General features: G+C 48.3%; 1 protein-coding gene across 1 annotated transcript in view; it reads left to right on the top strand.

Annotated features, from left to right (window-relative positions):
• The window catches only part of UBE2H (ubiquitin conjugating enzyme E2 H), a 65754-nt gene that overhangs the window by 27909 nt on the left and 19929 nt on the right, over positions 1–17916 (top strand). The window contains exons 2-3 of the mRNA XM_081210541.1: positions 9512–9588; positions 11374–11448. Of these exons, the coding sequence (XP_081066667.1) occupies positions 9512–9588; positions 11374–11448 (152 nt within the window). The remainder of the gene's footprint in view (positions 1–9511; positions 9589–11373; positions 11449–17916) is intronic.

Below are 17916 nucleotides of genomic sequence, written 5' to 3'. Positions count from 1 at the left end.
CCAGCCTTTTCCAACTTGCAGTTGTCCCCCAGATGCTTTGGTTCTACATCAGCCCCAGCCAGAGCAACCAATAATAATAATAATGGAAGTTTGTCCAAAACATCTGGACGGCAGGCACCAAGTTGGGGGAAGCCGTTGTAAACAGAGGAATTTGAGGACAGTGACTCTCCTGGTATTGTATTGCATATTGCTAAGAATTTCAGCGATCTCTTTCCTTGGCAAATGGCAACAGCTAATGTAGCAAAAGAATGTTACTGGGGAATTCAGTATGCAGATTCGGTCTGTTTTGATATCTCCTACCTTGGACAAAATGTACTTTTGTTTCGAGCCTGCAGAAGTTCAGCTCCCCTGGGATATTACACACACACACACACACACACACACACACACACACTCTTCTCCCTGATGTTTCCTTAAAAAACTATTTGTGCATGCATGTGTTTGTTCCAGTTCTTTCACTATTGGGATTCTCCTACCTGCTAAGAATGAGGAAATGCCTCTGAGTTGGTCAGTTTTTGCAAAAGGGAAAAATGCCCAGAATATCCTGCTGCTCCCACTGAAGCTGTCCCTTGTCCAAGACTGTGTTGGAAGTGGGATGTTGGGTGTACACAGTTGCCCTGAGGCCGTTGGCACTGTTCTCTGGATGAGCAAGCAAGTGGCATATTACAAGGCTGAACCAACTCCCCTGGAGCCGTTGCTCAGGACCAGAGAGGCATCAGTTCTCCAGGATTAGAACAACGTCCAGGTCTAAATTCAGAATGGAAAACCGTCTTCTAAAAGCTTGCAGGAAACCTAGTCTTAATTATACAAATCTCCTGTTTAGCGCCTAAGATACAGTGGTATGGAATGTCTTTAATGCTGTTTTTTTGTTATTTTTAACCAAGGCTGGCAGAATGAATCGACTCTTAAGTTTCCAGCACTTGACACAGCTGAACAAATATTTCAGAATCCATTACATTTCTTAGCAGCTAGGTATCTGGGATTTTCCCAGTTCTGGATTTATGCCTTTAACCTGCACTTAGGACTCTCACTTGGATGAATTTAAGCCTTAGAATGGTTGAACTGCTGGTTTTTGGCATGCTGGTTTCAACTTCCCTCGTGGGTTCGGGTAAGGAAGGGAACAGAATCACATTGGCTCAGTCAGATAGTGCTGTGCGCAATCAGATTTGCCATTTTTGTATGTTGTGTTATTACCATGGTTGCCTGTGGACTGCCGTGGCCCTTATGGAAAGACAATTTATAAATAGAGAAGGAGAGCTTTGTATTGCCGTCGCTGGCTCTGTGGTACAGTGTGGCGGAAGAGAGTAAAATGCAGTTTGCAGTAAGTTTTTGGTGTGTATCAGAGAGAGAGAGAGTCATTCAGAGGCCCACACCCCTAGGAAGAGTCATTCAGAGGCCCACACCCCTAGGAAGTCTGCTCGTAGCAAGGACTTGGGTGGGATCTGCCAAGGCAGTAGAAATTATTTGCTGTATCAAACCTCTTGTCAGTGAAAGCTACTCCCTTCAGTGGGGAAGTGGCCATAGCTCATTGGCACTTCACTTTGCATGCTGAGAATCCAGGAATCTCAGACAAATTGAAAGAGATTTGTTAGCAGGGCTAGGGAAGACTGCTGGTATGACTATTAATATAATTCCACATAGATCATGGGTGAGAAACCTTTATGGCTCCACAGACTCAATCCTTAGCTTCCCTCCCTGACCCCTTCTTTAGGGCTGCCATCACACCCACAGTTTGTACGCGGCCCAGCAACCACTTGGGGGAGCACCTTATTGCTGCTGGTAAGACAGTTGCCCTGGCTTCAGTGCCCAGCGCCCTGCAATTTGCCTGTCTGTCTCCACACCCTCACCCGGTGCTCAGAAGTTTTTGTGTCACTTACTCTATTTTTCCTGCTTCCCTGGCTGCAGGGCTTGATGACCCCGTGATCTGATCCAGCAAACCCAACGCAGTTTCAGTTTCTGGGCTTTTTGGTACAGTTTCTGAGCTTTTGGGAGTTGGGCAGTCTGGAGCCAGTATGAACACACCTTGTATTGAATTGGACTGTTGAGCCTTCTAGCCCACTTCTCTGTCTTCTCTGACGGGCAGTGGCACACGCTAAGGCCTTCAGCAAAAAAATTAAAATAAAATTCTCAGCTCTGCAACCTGAGAACTTTTAAACTGCAGGTACCACAGATGCATAGCTTATGCACTGAACTGTGGCTCCTCACCTGAGGTTGAGTCCTGTGCTGGCTCCAGCATGTTGGAAATGGGATTTGAACCCCCGGCTCCATGGAAGCAAGCTTGGGGCAGCGACCCTAAATAAAGCACTGTGGCATAGGAGCCGAGTGCTTAGTATAATAGGGTCTTGTGAGAACTGGGGCGAGGAGGCTTGTGCTTTCATTTTAAGTTATGGGTCAGTTTCATGGGGTTCTGTTCAAAAGATGTTGGGGTATAGGGGTCCTTTGGGCACTAATTACACATGCTGGGCTTTTGAGGGTGCTAGCTCCGGGAACTTAGAGCAGGGCACAGGGCTCCCCCCCCTTAAAAAGGTAAAGGGACCCCTGACCATTAGGTCCAGTCGTGATCAACTCTGGGGATGCGGCGCTCATCTCGATTTATCAGCCGAGGGAGCCAGCGTACAGCTTGCGGGTCATGTGGCCAGCAGGATTAAGCCGTATCTGGCGAACCAGAGCAGCGCACGGAAACGCCGTTTACCTTCCCGACGGAGCGGTACCTATTTATCTACTTGCACTTTGTGCTTTCAAACTGCTAGGTTGGCAGGAGCAGGGACCGAGCAACGGGAGCTCACCCCGCCGCGGGGATTCGAACCGCCAACCTTCCGATCAGCAAGTCGTAGGCTCTGTGGTTTAACCTACAGCACCACCCGCGGCCTCCCCCCCCTCCTTAGGAATGCACAAAAATACAGAGCTCTAGGCTACCCCCTTAGTTGCCTTTGCTTCAGCTACCGGAAACCAGCCTGTGTCAAGTCTTACAGCACTTCTGCGAAATGCACATTTGCATTCTCTCTCTATTTCCCCCCCCCAGCAAGATAAAAAAAGGGGGGGGGATCATCTCAAAGAAACTGAAATCAGCAGCTGCCTTCTCTGAAAATAACAGATCTATTGTCTCATGGATTGCTTCAGATTTGGCATGATCTGTACTTTTGGAAAAGTCTCTTTCAACAGGTTATTTGAGGGCAAAGGAATTTCTTAGACTTGCAAGCTTAATTCTTCCTAGCTCAGCTTAACTGCTGCTTTCTCCTGCCGACCCTTTACGCGTGGGGTGGGGGGAGCTGTGTACTTCTCGTTTTTTTTCTTTGTGTGTTAAGGGCTCAGGTTGCCGGGGGGGGGGTGTCTCTGGGGATTTTGATAGGTAGAAATCTCAGCAGGCAGTGAAGTGCATTTGCTTAACGTAATGTAGAAGTCATGTCTTGTAATCCGAAGAGAGAACAATGTACACAGCAGCGTCATAGCGCTTTCATCGCTTTGAGCACCTTCCTCCTTGGCCCTCTTCTTTCTAGATCGGAGGAAGAATGACACAGGGCCTTTTCCTGCTCCCTCCTCTAGCCGCTTGGGAAAGCAGTGGAGGGGCAGCCATGCCGTTGCGTCTTCCAGCCGGGGAAAAGAGCAAAGCATATTTTTTCCTCATTGGTCGTTGCAAGGCTTTGTGGGTGAAAATCCTTTCTGAGCTGCATCTGCAAAGGGTCGAGGAGACGTGTGGCGTCTGGAGCCCAGATTTTAGACCTTGGTTGCATCTTGTGGTTTGTTGGGCTTGTGGTTGGTCTCACCTCAAGCGCACTTCAAGCTGTAACCATGGTTTGCCTTGCCATGCATTGCTTGTTAGGAAGAGAAACCCTGAGCCTGGGTTCGCTTATACTGCTAAGCATGGGTAGGCAAACTAAGGCCTGGGGGCCGGATCCAGCCCAGTCGCCTTCTAAATCCGGCCTGCGGATGGTCCGGAAATCAGCGTGTTTTTACATGAGTAGAATGTGCCCTTTTATTTAAAATGCATCTCTGGGTTATTTGCGGGGCATAGGAATTTGTTCATCCCCCCCCCCAAAAAAAATAGGCTGGCCCCTGACAAGGTCTGAGGGACAGTGGACCGGCCCCCTGCTGAAAAAATTTGCTGACCCCTTCTGCTAAGCTATACAGTGGCTTATCTTGTAGCGCTGCAGGAGTGGGCGAGAGGAGCAAAGCTTATAGGTTTTATTTTACAGACTCTCTTAAATAAACTCGCCACGGTTTTCTTGCTATTTGTGCTAAGCCTCAGTTTGGCTTAGCATTATGTGTAAACAAGGCCAGCCGGTAGCCAGTCCACGTATAGAGGTTCCCTGTTGATGGAAGGCGCGAGGTGACCAAAGCTCCCAGGGTGGAGCTGAAGGAGTAGGAGAAGAAAGCTGTGAATCGAGCAGGGGGCTTTTCCATCCTTTGGACCCCCTGGGAAACTCAACATACCTGCTGCTCCTGGAACTGGGTGGGGAGAGGCTGTGGCTGAATGAGACACAGCTGAAGGGAGCCTGAGGAATTGTCATCCACCTTGGGCCTGCCCATCATCATCATCATCATCATCATCATCATAATTTATTATTTATACCCCACCCCTCTGGCTGGGTCCCCCCAGCCACTCTGGGCGGCTTTCAACAAAACACTAAAATACAGTAACCTGTTAAACATTAAAAGCTTCCCTAAACAGGGCTGCCTTTAGATGTCTTCTAAAAGTTTGGTAGTTATTTTTCTCTTTAACATCTGGTGGCAGGGCGTTCCACAGGGCGGGCGCCACTACCGAGAAGGCCCTCTGCCTGGTTCCCTGTAACTTGGCTTCTCGCAGCGAGGGAACCGCCAGAAGGCCCTCGATAAAAAAGCAAGTCTAGAGTGAGAGACTAGGGTGATGGCTGCTGTTTCCACAAGCTCTTCTCGTTGTGAGACTTCTGTGGGTGAGCTTGTTTGGACCTTGGGTGAGAACCTGGAGGCGGAGAGAGAGCCTGCATCAGAAGGAAAATTAATTGATACTCATTTATATACATTAGTAAGTTGATATTAATGTAAAAATGTTATATGTGACTGTTTATTTTTGTAAAACTTAAGTCTTTTCTGTTGTCGCTTTGTTTTTTTGTACACTGCTTAGAGATATTTTAAATATATCATGCGGTATAGAAATTAAATAATCAGTCAATAGCTATCGTTAGCGCAATCAGAAGAGCTCTGAACTGGAAAACATGGTCTCCAAAGGCAAAGCAGTGCCGTAACATACCCCAGTTGGCTGACCTGGGTCAGAATAAAAGGAAAGGACTGTCGTTTGAATGGTGACTCTGGCAAAGAGAGAAATGTAATACAGTGGTACCTCTGGTTGTGAACGGGATCCATTCCCGAGGCCCGTTTGCAACATGAAAAGAGCGCAACTTGCAGCGGCGCATCTGCGCATGCGCGGGTTGCGACTCGCCGTTTCTGCACATGCATGTGACGTCATTTTGCGCTTCTGCGCATGCGCGAGCGGCGAAGTAACCCTTTCCGGTACTTCCGGGTCACCACGGGACGTAACCTGAAAGAATGTAACATGAAGCAAATGTAACATGAGATATGACTGTATATTAGATATTTTGCAAGGGGTAATGTTCTTGGGTGTTTATGTTCCTGCAGTGCATTGTAAATACGGACTTTGATCAAAACTGTAAAATGCTTCTCATTGAGGGGGTGGGGGTTAGTGCTTTCCTTCTCACTGGCAGTCCCTCATCTAACCCTCATCTCAAAAAGAAAAAGAAAAAAAGGGTTCATTGGAACAACATGCTGTGTGGCACAAAGGACTGCAGCTGCAATAGGGGAATATCAGAGTTTCACACATGCTTGCATGAACACACGCATCCATGCATAAGTTTAGCTTCTACTCGCACAAGCATGCTTTGAGCCATAGTTATGACGTCCGGCTTGCAGTTGTGCGGGGCCTGGTATCTCTTCCCCCTCGTCCACAGCAGAGCGAAACTTTTCCCAAGGTCAAGAGACGGTGGCTTACAATCTAGTCAGAATTCATCTGGAGTCTCTTCCAAGAGCCGTACGTAGATCTTCTCCTGCCGGCAAATATTTGCACAGGCTTTTCTGCATCCTTCCGAGGGCATCAGAATCCTGGCGGCGTTGCGTTGTGCAGACACATTTCTCGGAATAATGTTTGGCAGAGGTGGTGTGGAGAGCTAGAACAGGTTTGGGTGCGAGAGTCGAGCAACGCCACCGAGGTGTTTGCACCAAGGCTGCCTCGTATGAGCACTTTTCCCCTGAGAGGCTGAGGCAGCCTAGTCAGATGGGCAGCATATAAATAAATTATTATTATTCTCTAAAGCTCTGAGATTGGAGTAAATCTGCACTCTGTTGGTTTCTGTTGAGACATTTGATTTGTGTCTGAATTTCCACTTTCTCCAGATTTGAGTACTGCTTTCTTAAGCGGACTAAATGCAAAGGGGGGGGGGGGGGAGCCAGGATACACAACTTTGTTCTTGAAAGTTGCACATCCAGTTCCCTTTCTGGCAAATGGCAGTGGCATAGCGTGGGGGGTGCAGGGGGGGCCGGGCGCAACATCTGGGGGTTAGGGTTAGGGGGCGCAAATCCACGGGTTAGGGGGCGCAAATTACTTGCCTTGCCCCGGGTGCTGACAACCCACGCTACGCCACTGGCAAATGGGACACCTTTTAGAAGGAGTTGGGGCAGAACTGAAGTCGCTCACCCCAACCTGGCCCAGAACCAGTTTGTGGTTTTATTTCGAGCTCCTGCAGCGAGTAAGAGATCACACAGAGAAGCTGTGCAACATTCGATTATCTCCCTCTCCTCCCCTTTTTAAGAATATCAGTTAATAACTTAGGTATGGGCAAAATAAAAAAATTCCTTCCAGTAGCACCTTAAAGACCAACTAAGTTAGTTCTTGGTATGAGCTTTCGTGTGCATGCACACTTCTTCAGATACACTGAAACAGAAGTTGCCAGACCCTTCTATATAGTGAGAAGGTGGGGAGGGGTATTACTCAGAAGGGTGGTGGGAATGGGTGATTGGCAGATAGCGGAGATGAGCCTGTTGACGACTCTTAACGACTGCAATAGGTCTTACAGGAAAAGGCAAGGGGTGAGAAGGTGAAAAATGGCTTAGTCATGTATAATGAGATAAGAATCCAATGTCTCTGTTCAGACCAGGTCTCTCCATTGTTTTAAGTTTGGTAATGAGTTGCAATTCAGCAGCTTCTCTTTCCAGTCTATTTCTGAAATTCCTTTGTAGTAAAACAGCTACTTTGAGATCTTGTATAGAATGTCCTGGGAGATTGAAGTGTTCTCCTACTGGTTTCTCTGTTTTGTGATTTGGGCAGGCAGGCTGGTGAGAATTGTTGTGGGCTGCCAGCTTTATTTGTTTTAAGGCTTGCTTATGCTGTAGCCAGTTGTTTCTCAAGACTCAGGGCAGTGGGCATTTTATTACTATTATCATTCTAACTATTAAAGCACAATATTAAAAAACTTTTTTAAAGTAACGTGTACAAGGATCAGATGCAAAGGATGACTGGATAGTTGGCTTTCTTTCAGGGGACTGAAAGTTGTATGGCGTGTTTTGGGTGTTCAGAATTTCTTGGCTAAACAGTGTGTTGCCAAAGGTGACTTCTAGTATTTGCATTTAAAGCATTTCCTTTTATTGCCTTTCCACAGAAAGCTCAGATATACCTGCACAGTCAGAGAGATGACATAATGTGGTCTCTTCCTTCAAATTCCACCCGCCTTTCCCACGAATGAATGGGCAGTAAAATGGCAAATATAATTCATTGTGAACAGGAGTAAGGCGATGCATGCTGAGGCAATAAATAAATAAATGAATCTTTATTTCGCTTGTGGTGATTGACCAGGGATCATAGTGGAGAGTTTGATGAAGCTGTCGGCCCAGTGTGCGGCAGCTGTCAAAAGGGGAAATTCCATACTGGGGATCATTAGGAAGGAAATTAAAATAAACCTACAGGTACCGTAATGCCGTTACACAGATCTGTTGGAATACAAATCCCATTTGGAATACTGTGTCAGCTTCTTGAAAAAGGTTTGGAAAAGAGACAACCAAATGATTTCTCCGCAAAGAAAGCTTGCAGCATAGGAGATTCTTTAGTTTAAAGAAAATGCGAGTAAGAGGTGACACGATAGAATCTTGTAAAATTATGCATGGCATGGAGAAAATAAATACAGTGGTAAAAAGGTAAAGGGACCCCTGACCATTAAATCCAGTTGTGGCCGACTCTGAGGTTGTGGCTCTCATCTCACTTTACTGGCTGAAGGAGCCGGCGTTTGTCCGCAGACAGCTTCCGGGTCATGTGGCCAGCATGACTAAGCTGCTTCTAGCGAACCAGAGCAGCACATGGAAACACCGTTTACCGTCCCGCTGGAGTAGTACCTATTTTATCTACTTGCACTTTGATGTGCTTTTGAACTGCTAGGTTGGCAGGAGCAGGGACCGAGCAACGGGAGCTCACCCCGTCGTGGGGATTCATACTGCCGACCTTCTGATTGGCAAGCCCTAGGCTCTTTGGTTTAACCCACAGCGCCACCCGCGTCCCTGAATACAGTGGTGCCTCGGGTTAAGAACTTAATTCGTTCTGGAGGTCCGTTCTTAACCCGAAACTGTTCTTAACCTGAAGCACCACTTTAGCTAATGGGGCCTCCTGCTGCCACCGTGCCGCTACTGCGCAATTTTTGTTCTCATCCTGAAGCAAAGTTCTTAACCCAAGGTACTATTTCTGGGTTAGCGGAGTCTATAACCTGAAGCATCTGTAACCTGAGGTACCACTGTAGAGAAAAGCTTCTCCCCCGCCCTTTCGTAGCACTGGGAACTCGTAGGTACCCAGAGAAGTTGAATGTTGGAAGATTCAGGACAGATAAAAAATAAAGTGCTGGCTCACACAGCGGATAGTTAAAACTCTGGGATTTGCTCATGCGGGAGACAGTGATGGCCAGCAACTTGGGGTGGTTTTAAAAGAGGATTTGACAAATTCATGGAGAGGGCTAACGAGGGCTGCTAGCCGTGATGGCTTTGCTCGGCGTTCACGATTGGAAGCAGCAGATCTTCTGAAGACCAGTTGTTGGAAATCACAGGAGGGGAGAGTTTCTCATCTGCCCGGGGTCCTACTTGTGAGTTTCCCCCAGGCGTCTGGTTGGCTACTGTGAGGACACGATTCTGGACTCGACGGGCCACTGGCTTGATCCAGCAGAATCCTCTGATCTTAAAGCTCTCAATACAGAAATGAAGCCAACACTAGAATCTGTAACCTGAAGTCATTTACAGGTTTCAAGCCTTTATATCCTGAACTGTGTTTCACTTGTGTTGTCTGGCCAGGTCCTTTGGTGCTGCTTAAACCACGGCAAACAGCCTCAGACGTATTTTGAACGGGCTTCCTTTATGAGAGGATTATTTCAGATTTGCCAGTAAAGGAATTCTAACAATCCGCTGTTCCCGGGGTGCCAGGGTTCTCGAGAGGCAGGTTTGATAAGCCTCGCGCACGTGACAAACGTTTCCTTGACTTGCATGCATTTAGTATTGAAAGTAAACATGAAGTCACCATCCTAGGAGGACTCAACGAATTTGTAGTGAAGTTCTATGGACCACAGGGAAGTAAGTATGCAAATATTCCCCACCATTTGCGATACTTAAGGTGTGTTTTTGGGGTTTATTTAAAGCACTTTCTACATAAATTGTTGATTTGCCAGGAAAGCGTACCATTGAGAAGAAAGGAAGGGGCTTGGGAGGGTTTTTGGCTTTTTCCCCCGTTCCTTTTTTACAAAAATGCCCATCCCCTGTGCCTCTCATGAAACATGTCCTGTCTTACAGTGAGGCTGGGGCTAACACTTTGGCACCTGCGAGTGTTTTGTCTGGCACCTACAAAAGCCTCCAAGTTCCCATGCCTCCTGCTCACTGCCCTGGTCACCATGAGGTGGCAAGGGTGGTTTACTCCCCAACCACCTTGGAAAAGTACACAGAACCGGAAGAGGAAGCTGAAAGAGTAATAATAATAATAATAATAATAATAATTTATCCGCCCATCTGGCTGAGTTTCCCCAGCCATACTGGGCGGCTCCCAATCAAGTATTAAAAACAATACAGCGTTAAATATTAAAAACTTCCCTGAACAGGGCTGCCTTCAGATATCTTTTAAAGATAGGATAGCTACTTATTTCCTTCACATCTGAAGGGAGGGCGTTCCACAGGGTGGGCGCCACTACCGAGTGAAGGCCCTCTGTCTGGTTCCCTGTAACCTTACTTCTCGCAATGAGGGAACCGCCAGAAGGCCTAGGCGCTGGACGATGGGGGTGGAGACGCTCCTTCAGGTATACAGGACCGAGGCCGTTTAGGGCTTTAAAGGTCAACACCAACACTTTGAATTGTGCTCGGAAACATACTGGGAGCCAATGCAGATCTCTCAGGACCGGTGTTATGTGGTCCCGGCGGCCACTCCCAGTCACCAGTCTAGCTGCCGCATTCTGGATTAATTGCAGTTTCCGGGTCACCTTCAAAGGTAGCCTCACATAGAGCGCGTTGCAGTAGTCCAAGCTATACCTTAGTAGTAGTAGTAGTCCAAGTTATACCTTTTCCCCACTTTTCAAAGCTCAGGTCAGCACTTGAGCTGTTGGATGGAAGGCAGAGTGACCAAGAAGATGGCGGGGAAGGAAAGGAAACTGGGACTTAAGGTGGAAGAGGAAAAGGAAAAGGAAACAGTTGAGGAAGGGAGAGAAAATTGGATGAAAGAGAGATGGAGCCCCTGCACGCACTTTGGACCAAGTAGAATGCATCCTCTTAAAGTGGCATACTATTTTCCCCACCTCCCATCAAATCACAGGTCACCTCTAGCTCCACTGACCAAACCGTAAGAGTCATGGATCTGGGGAATCCTGATCCCCTCAAAAGCACCATCAAATCGTAGGTCCCCTCTGCATACACGGTTGTGTTTTGTGATCTGGTAGTTTGGCTTTCACAATCCTTTGTCAAAATCATGACGATTCATGAGGATCCATGCTGTGAATCAATATTTTTATGACGCTAGCAAGCACCAGAACTGATCTTTGTTGTGTAGTCCATCACTATAAGCTTTCATTTGATGGTGAGATATGGGAGGGCCCTGTGTAAATACGGAAATTCACAAGGCTCTGGATTAGGTTTTTACCCAGGCCCCTTGGAAAAGCCAAGCATTTTTGTGTGTGTGTGGCCATTAAATATAGGGTAGTCCAAAAAGCTGAAGCACAATGCCATTAGGAAGGTCTCCTGCAAAAGCCCCATTGGAAGCAAATGGGTTATCATTCAGTCCTTTATGTGCCTTTATGGGTAAGAATGCAAACCATGCTTGAAGATGTTTGTTCAGTTTGTGTTTGTGCGGCTAACACCGTTTTCCTTCCCTGATTGCAGCACCGTACGAAGGTGGTGTGTGGAAAGTTAGAGTGGACCTTCCTGACAAATACCCCTTCAAATCCCCATCTATAGGTAACGGATTCAAATTTTTACCATTTTTCCTGCTTGTTTAACTCCTAGGAATTGCACAGTCCTTTCCAAATTATCGATAACACTCTGGCAAGGTTGCTGCTGTTGTTTAAGTAAAGAGGTCTGAACAATGTCTGAACAATGGTCAGATGTTCCATAGCTTAGACCTACCCACCCAGGAGCTGAGAGATCGAACCTCTGGTCTCTAGACTACAAGCTTCATATATGTAGCTGGTGTGCCCTACTTTTTTATCTCTCTGCACTCTTTCTACTCACCCCTGCCTCTGCATTTAAGCAGCACCAGGAAGCTCCAGACTAAGAAATTGGAAGTGGTATTTAGCACTACTAGTCCCCGCAAAACACACGCACACACCATCAGAACGGTGCAGGTGTGTTGACTGGTCCATGCGTCTGAGCAGGACAATCAGTCCATGTGCAGTCCGCACAGCTGGCTTTCTGCAGTGAACGTGGCATCGTCCAGTGAAAGGGGAAAGCGCTTCTGTAGGCCTGAGAACTAGAAGCTTGTATTTCTAGGAACCATGCATTTTTCTCCAAATGGATGCAGGAGATATTGTCTCCCTGACTAACCAGGCTCTCTTAAAGGTAAAGGGACCCCTGACCGTTAGGTCCAGTCACGGACAACTCTGGGGTTGCGGCGCTCATCTCGCTTTATTGGCTGAGGGAGCCGGCGTACAGCTTCTGGGACATGTGGCCAGCATGACTAAGCCGCTTCTGGCAAACCAGAGCAGTGCACGGAAACGCCGTTTACCTTCCCGCCGGAGCGGTACCTACTTATCTACTTGCACTTTGACATGCTTTCGAACTGCTAGGTTGGCAGGAGCTGGGGCTGAGCAATGGGAGCTCACCCTGTTGCGGGGATTCGAACCGCCAACCTTCTGATCGGCAAGTCTTAGGCTCTGTGGTTTGACCCACAGCGCCACCCAGATCCCATCCAAGCTCAAGTATTGCCAAAGTTGAAAGCTCAGTGGCTCTATGCTTGCTGAGGATGGGGTTGCTTCCTTGCGGTAAATGATACAGGTGTTAAAAGTATATGGTGTTTGTCTCACTCTCCCCAAAGGGTGTTTATTCTTCCTACAAAATTCTCCTCCATGTGACCAAAATAAGAGCCCATAGAATTCAGGGCAGGGCACAGTGTGGTTGTTTCTCTACACCCACCCCCCCATCACTTGGGAGAGAGCTTTCCTCCACCCTCATTGGTGCCCCCCACTGCCAGACCTCCTGTATGAGTCATCAGCGCTTGCGTACTTGAGTGGGAGAAGGCAATATGATGATATGTGGGTGCCACCTACAGGACAGGAGGGCACAACAGATTGGAAGCCAGGGGTGATCAGGCAGTGAGAAGGCTCACCCCTCCTCCCCGTATTGAAAGTAAAGGAGTTCATCTAAGGACACAAGTGGGGCACAGTCTAAATCTTCTCTCAGTCCACAGTGACACAGCACCTGAGCATCTACAAATTCTCACCCTGGGTTCTGTGTCTTGCTCGGTCCCATTGGAGCAGGCACCCCCAACCTGCGGCCCTCCAGATGTTTTGGCCTACAACTCCCATGATCCCTAACTAACAGGACCAGTGGTCAGGGATGATGGGAATTGTAGTCCAAAACATCTGGAGGGCCGAAGGTTGGGGATGCCTGCATTAGAGCACGGCAGAGCACTGGGACTTGCTTTCGTTGTTTTCTTAGCAGATGCAACTTTGAGTCTGGGACAAACCCACGTTTACAGTTTCCAAGCAGTGGGTTTTGTTGCTAAACTTCAGTTTTAAAACGTGAAGTTGGGAGGCAGCAGTGAATTGCGGCAAAGTCTCGACATGCTTTTCCTGGAGTTTTGAAAAGGGAGGTGCTCACTCAGCAGTGACTGTGCATTTCCACTTAAGGGCAGGTTTGTATGTCAAGCCACAGAGGTGCTTATGAGGACTCTTCCATCTAGGGAACAGGAGACGCTTGAGGGAGAAGCGTTGTGGAGACGTCATGCGTCTCTTCAAGATGCTTGGACAAGACAGGCGGTCTCCTCTCCCAGCCTAACATCCTGGTTTGAGTCAGCAGGCCGCGGCTGTTTTCATTACTTAAAATAGACCTTTGCATAGTGTATCTGCATTCTATTTCCAGTGTGCTTTGCTTCTTCCCTAATTTGCTTTTCAAGTACTGTCAGCCCACTTAACACACAGCGTTCTCTAGGGCGGGCCCGGGCTTGCGTCCTCAGCCAACTCAAGTGTCGCCACTTGGGAGAAAAGCCCACCTATTGTGGAGCTGAGTTTGCGCAGCTACAGGAAAGCTGGCCGCACATCTGCCTGTTAACAAACCCAGCGCTGCATTTGTCGAACGGAAATGTGTACACATGCCAGACTTTTAGTAGCACTTGGAACTAACCGCTCAGGTAGATAGAATCATAGAATTGTAGAGTCGGAAGGGACCCCAGGAACATCTAGTCAAACTACCTGCAATGCAGGAATCTCAGCTAAAGCGTCCATGACAGGTGGCCATCCGACCTCTGCTTAAAAACCTCCAAGGAAGGATTTTCCACCACCTCCCAAGGGGGGTCCGTTCCACTGTGAAACAGCTCTTGCTGTCAGAAAGTTCTTCCTGATGTTGAGTCAGAATCTCTGTTCTTGTAACTTGAAGCTATTGGTTCGAGTCCTGCTCTGAAGCAGGAATCATAGAATCATAGAGTTGGAAGAGACCACAAGGGCCATTGAGTCCAACCCCCTGCCAAGCAGGAAACACCATCAGAGCACTCCTGACATATGGTTGTCAAGCCTCTGCTTAAAGACCTCCAAAGAAGGAGACTCCACCACACTCCTTGGCAGCAAATTCCACTGTCGAACAGCTCTTACTGTCAGGAAGTTCTTCCTAATGTTTAGGTGGAATCTTCTTTCTTGTAGTTTGGATCCATTGCTCCGTGTCCGCTTCTCTGGAGCAGCAGAAAACAACCTTTCTCCCTCCTCTATGTGACATCCTTTTAGGAGAAAACAAGCTTGCTCCATCTTCCATGTGACAGCCCTTTGGATATTTGAAGATAGCTTTCATAGCTCCTCTCAGTCTCCCCTTTTCCAGGCTAAATATCCCCAACTCCCTCAACTGTTCCTCGTTAGGCTTGCTTTCCAGACCCCTGATCATCCAGCTTCCCAACATCCTTCTTAAATTGTGGTGCCCAGAATTGGACACAGTATTCCAGGTGTGGTCTGACCGAGGCAAAATAGAGTGGGTCTATTACTTCCCTTAAGGGACGCGGGTGGCGCTGTGGGTTAAACCACTGAGCCTAGGAGCCGATCAGAAGGTCGGTGGTTCGAATCCCCGCGATGGGGTGACCTCCCATTGCTCGGTCCTTGCTCCTGCCCACCTAGAAGTTCGAAAGCACGCCAGTGCAAGTAGATAAATAGGTACCGCTCAAGCGGGAAGGTAAATGGCGTTTCCGTGCGCTGCTCTGGTTTTTTCAGAAGCGGCTTAGTCCTGCTGGCCACATGACCCGGAAGCTGTACGCCGGCTCCCTCGGCCAATAAAGCGAGATGAGCGCCGCAACCCCAGAGCCGGCCACGACTGGACCTAATGGGCAGGGGTCCCTTTACCTTTAAGCAGGCACTTTACAGGTGTGGCTCTGCAGAATCTTGGGAATTTTCCACTCAGCTGTCCCCATCTCGCATCCAGTTTCTGAGTTGTTGGCACCTTCTGCTCAGTATGTCTCGCACATCTGCAGGAGACTAAAGGATGTCCCCAAGCCTTTAGCTCCTGACAGAACCTGCATCTCCGTATTCTTGCCACGTTCTTCCCAACAAATACAAATGGTAGTTCGGCAACCTAAAAAGAGAGGTGACTCGCATTGCTCTGTGGTAAGGGCAGCCTGTGCAGTTACCCTCCCTTAGAATTCCACTGTCTTTGGAATTGCTTGCCTGCCTACCAACTTTAGCAAACGCAGGCTAGGGAACCAACTGATGTGTGTAAATGTCAGTTTTCTCTTTTTAGGTGGGTTATCAGGGGTCAGTAAAGTTTTTCAGCAGGGAGCCAGTCCACTGTCCCTCAGACCTTTTGGGGGGGGTCTGACTATATTTTTTGGGGGGGGAATACAGTGGTGCCTCAGGTTACATACGCTTCAGGTAACAGACTCCGCCAACCCAGAAACAGTACCTTGGGTTAAGAACTTTGCTTCAGGATGAGAACTGAAATTGCGCAGTAGCAGCGTGGCGGCAGCAGGAGGCCCCATTAGCTAAAGTGGTGCTTTTAGGTTAAGAACAGTTTCAGGTTAAGAACGGACCTCCGGAACGAATTAAGTACTTAACCCGAGGTACCACTGTAATGAACAAATTCCTATGCCCCACAAATAACCCAGAGATGCATTTTAAATAAAAGTACACATTCTACTCGTGTAAAAACGTGCTGCTTCCTGGACTGTCGGCGGATCGGATTTAGAAGGCGATTGGGCCGGATCCAGCCCCCGGGCCTTAGTTTGCCTACCCATGGTTTAAATACAGGAATTGCCCAAGGGAGAGCATTCGTGGTTCACTTCCCTCTGCTGATCTTCCTGCTATTCACTTGGTCTGGCTTTTTAAAGAACCTGTAGTCTTGGCTTTTCTTGCTTTCCAAAAACGTACCTGTAGAAGTAGCCGGATAAGAGCACCAGAAACAAGTCTTAGTAATATGGCAATGGTGAGATGGAACCTCGTTCAGCTCCCTTAGCGGCTCTCCTCTCTGTCCCCCCTTTCTGGCACCATCAGGGCAGCTGAAGGAACATCATGCCCTGAGGGGGAAATCAAGACGATGCCATAGCAGCTTTTTCCAAAGAAGTTGTCTTCTCCATTCCGTTGTAGCATTTTAAAGTAATTCTTACCATTGTAGTAATCTTACGTAAACCTCAGCTTTCTGAGGTCTGCCTGAAAAGTGGTAAATAAATACTCTAAACAGAATAAATAACAAGGAGGGAAGTCTTCCTCGGGGCTGGACTTAATAATATTTTTTTATTTATACCCCGCCCATCTGGCTGGGTTTCCCCAGCCACTCTGGGCGGCTTCCAACAGAACACCAAAATACAATAACCTATTAAACATTAAAAGCTTCCCTAAACAGGGCTGCTTTCAGATGTCTTCTATAAGTCTGGTACAGTGGTCCCTCGGGTTATATACGCTTCAGGTTACATACGCTTCAGGTTACAGACTCCGCTAACCCAGAAATAGTGCTTCAGGTTAAGAACTTGGCTTCAGGATGGGAACAGAAATCGTGCTCCGGCGGTGCGGCAGCAGCGGGAGGCCCCATTAGGTAAAGTGGTGCTTCAGGTTAAGAACAGTTTCAGGTTAAGAGCGGACCTGCGGAACGAATTAAGTACTTAACCCGAGGTACCACTGTACTATACTATTTTTTAAAAAACATTAATGTGAGAGCAGCTCTGTGGGAAGCAGCAGAGCCCGTGTGGAAGCACTGAGAAGTAGCGGCCAGAGCAACAGCTGGCGCTGAAAGCCTGTGTTAAGAGAAGCCGCCAGAGGGTTCAGCCAGGCCAGAGAATAAGATTGTAAGGACAGCCTTGCTGGGTTAAGGCCAGTGACTCATCTAGTAAAGGTAAAGGTAAAGGGACCCCTGACCATTAGGTCCAGTCGTGACCGACTCCGGGGTTGCGGCGCTCATCTCGCTTTATTGGCCAAGGGAGCCGGCGTACAGCTTCTGGGTCATGTGGCCAGCAGGACTAAGCCGCTTCTGGCGAACCAGAGCAGCGCACGGAAACGCCGTTTACCTTCCCGCCGGAGCAGTACCTATTTATCTACTTGCACTTTGATGTGCTTTTGAACTGCTAGGTTGGCGGGAGCAGGGACCGAGCAACGGGAGCTCAGCCCGTCGTGGGGATTCGAACCACCAACCTTCTGATAGGCAAGTCCTAGGCCCTGTGGTTTAACCCACAGCGCCACCTGCGTCCCATCTCATCTAGTACAGCATCCTATTCTCATAGCCCAAACAACAGAAGCAGAAGCTGGGTACATCTGCACCCCTTCTATTTGTGATGCCCAGCATCTGGCATCCAGAGGCTTCTTGCCACCCGAAGTGGTGGTAAAACTTAGACATTGTGGCTAGTAGATGTTAGAGGCGAGAGAGAGGAGCCAAGACCCTCCAGAGTGTCAGGCCAGGGAAGTGGTCCCAGATGTGTTGCAGCCAAGAGGAGGACGAGGTGGCAATGAGAGGAGCAAGGATGCAGGATTCCTGTTGGAGGGTTTCTTAAGAGAAGGGAGGGACGCCAAGCAGCGATGGCTGCAGGCAAGAATCAGTGCCTGAGGAGGAGAGGGCAAAAGCCACAGGAGGCTTATAGCCGGGGTGAGGAGCCTCAAGACTACAACTCCCATCATCCTTGACCATGCTTGCTGCTGTGGCTGATGGGCTTTGGAGTCCTAACTGAGTGAGCGCCAGAGTCCCCAGGCCTGGTTGATGCCTATAAACCCGTGTTTCCCAAACTTGGGTTTTTGTTTTTGATCCTCTGTTCCT

This window comes from Podarcis bocagei, assembly GCF_964188305.1.
Source record: "Podarcis bocagei genome assembly, chromosome: 10".
Taxonomy (NCBI): domain Eukaryota; kingdom Metazoa; phylum Chordata; class Lepidosauria; order Squamata; family Lacertidae; genus Podarcis; species Podarcis bocagei.
Note: the sequence above shows the minus strand (reverse complement) of the source record. Positions and strands in the feature narration are given on the sequence as shown.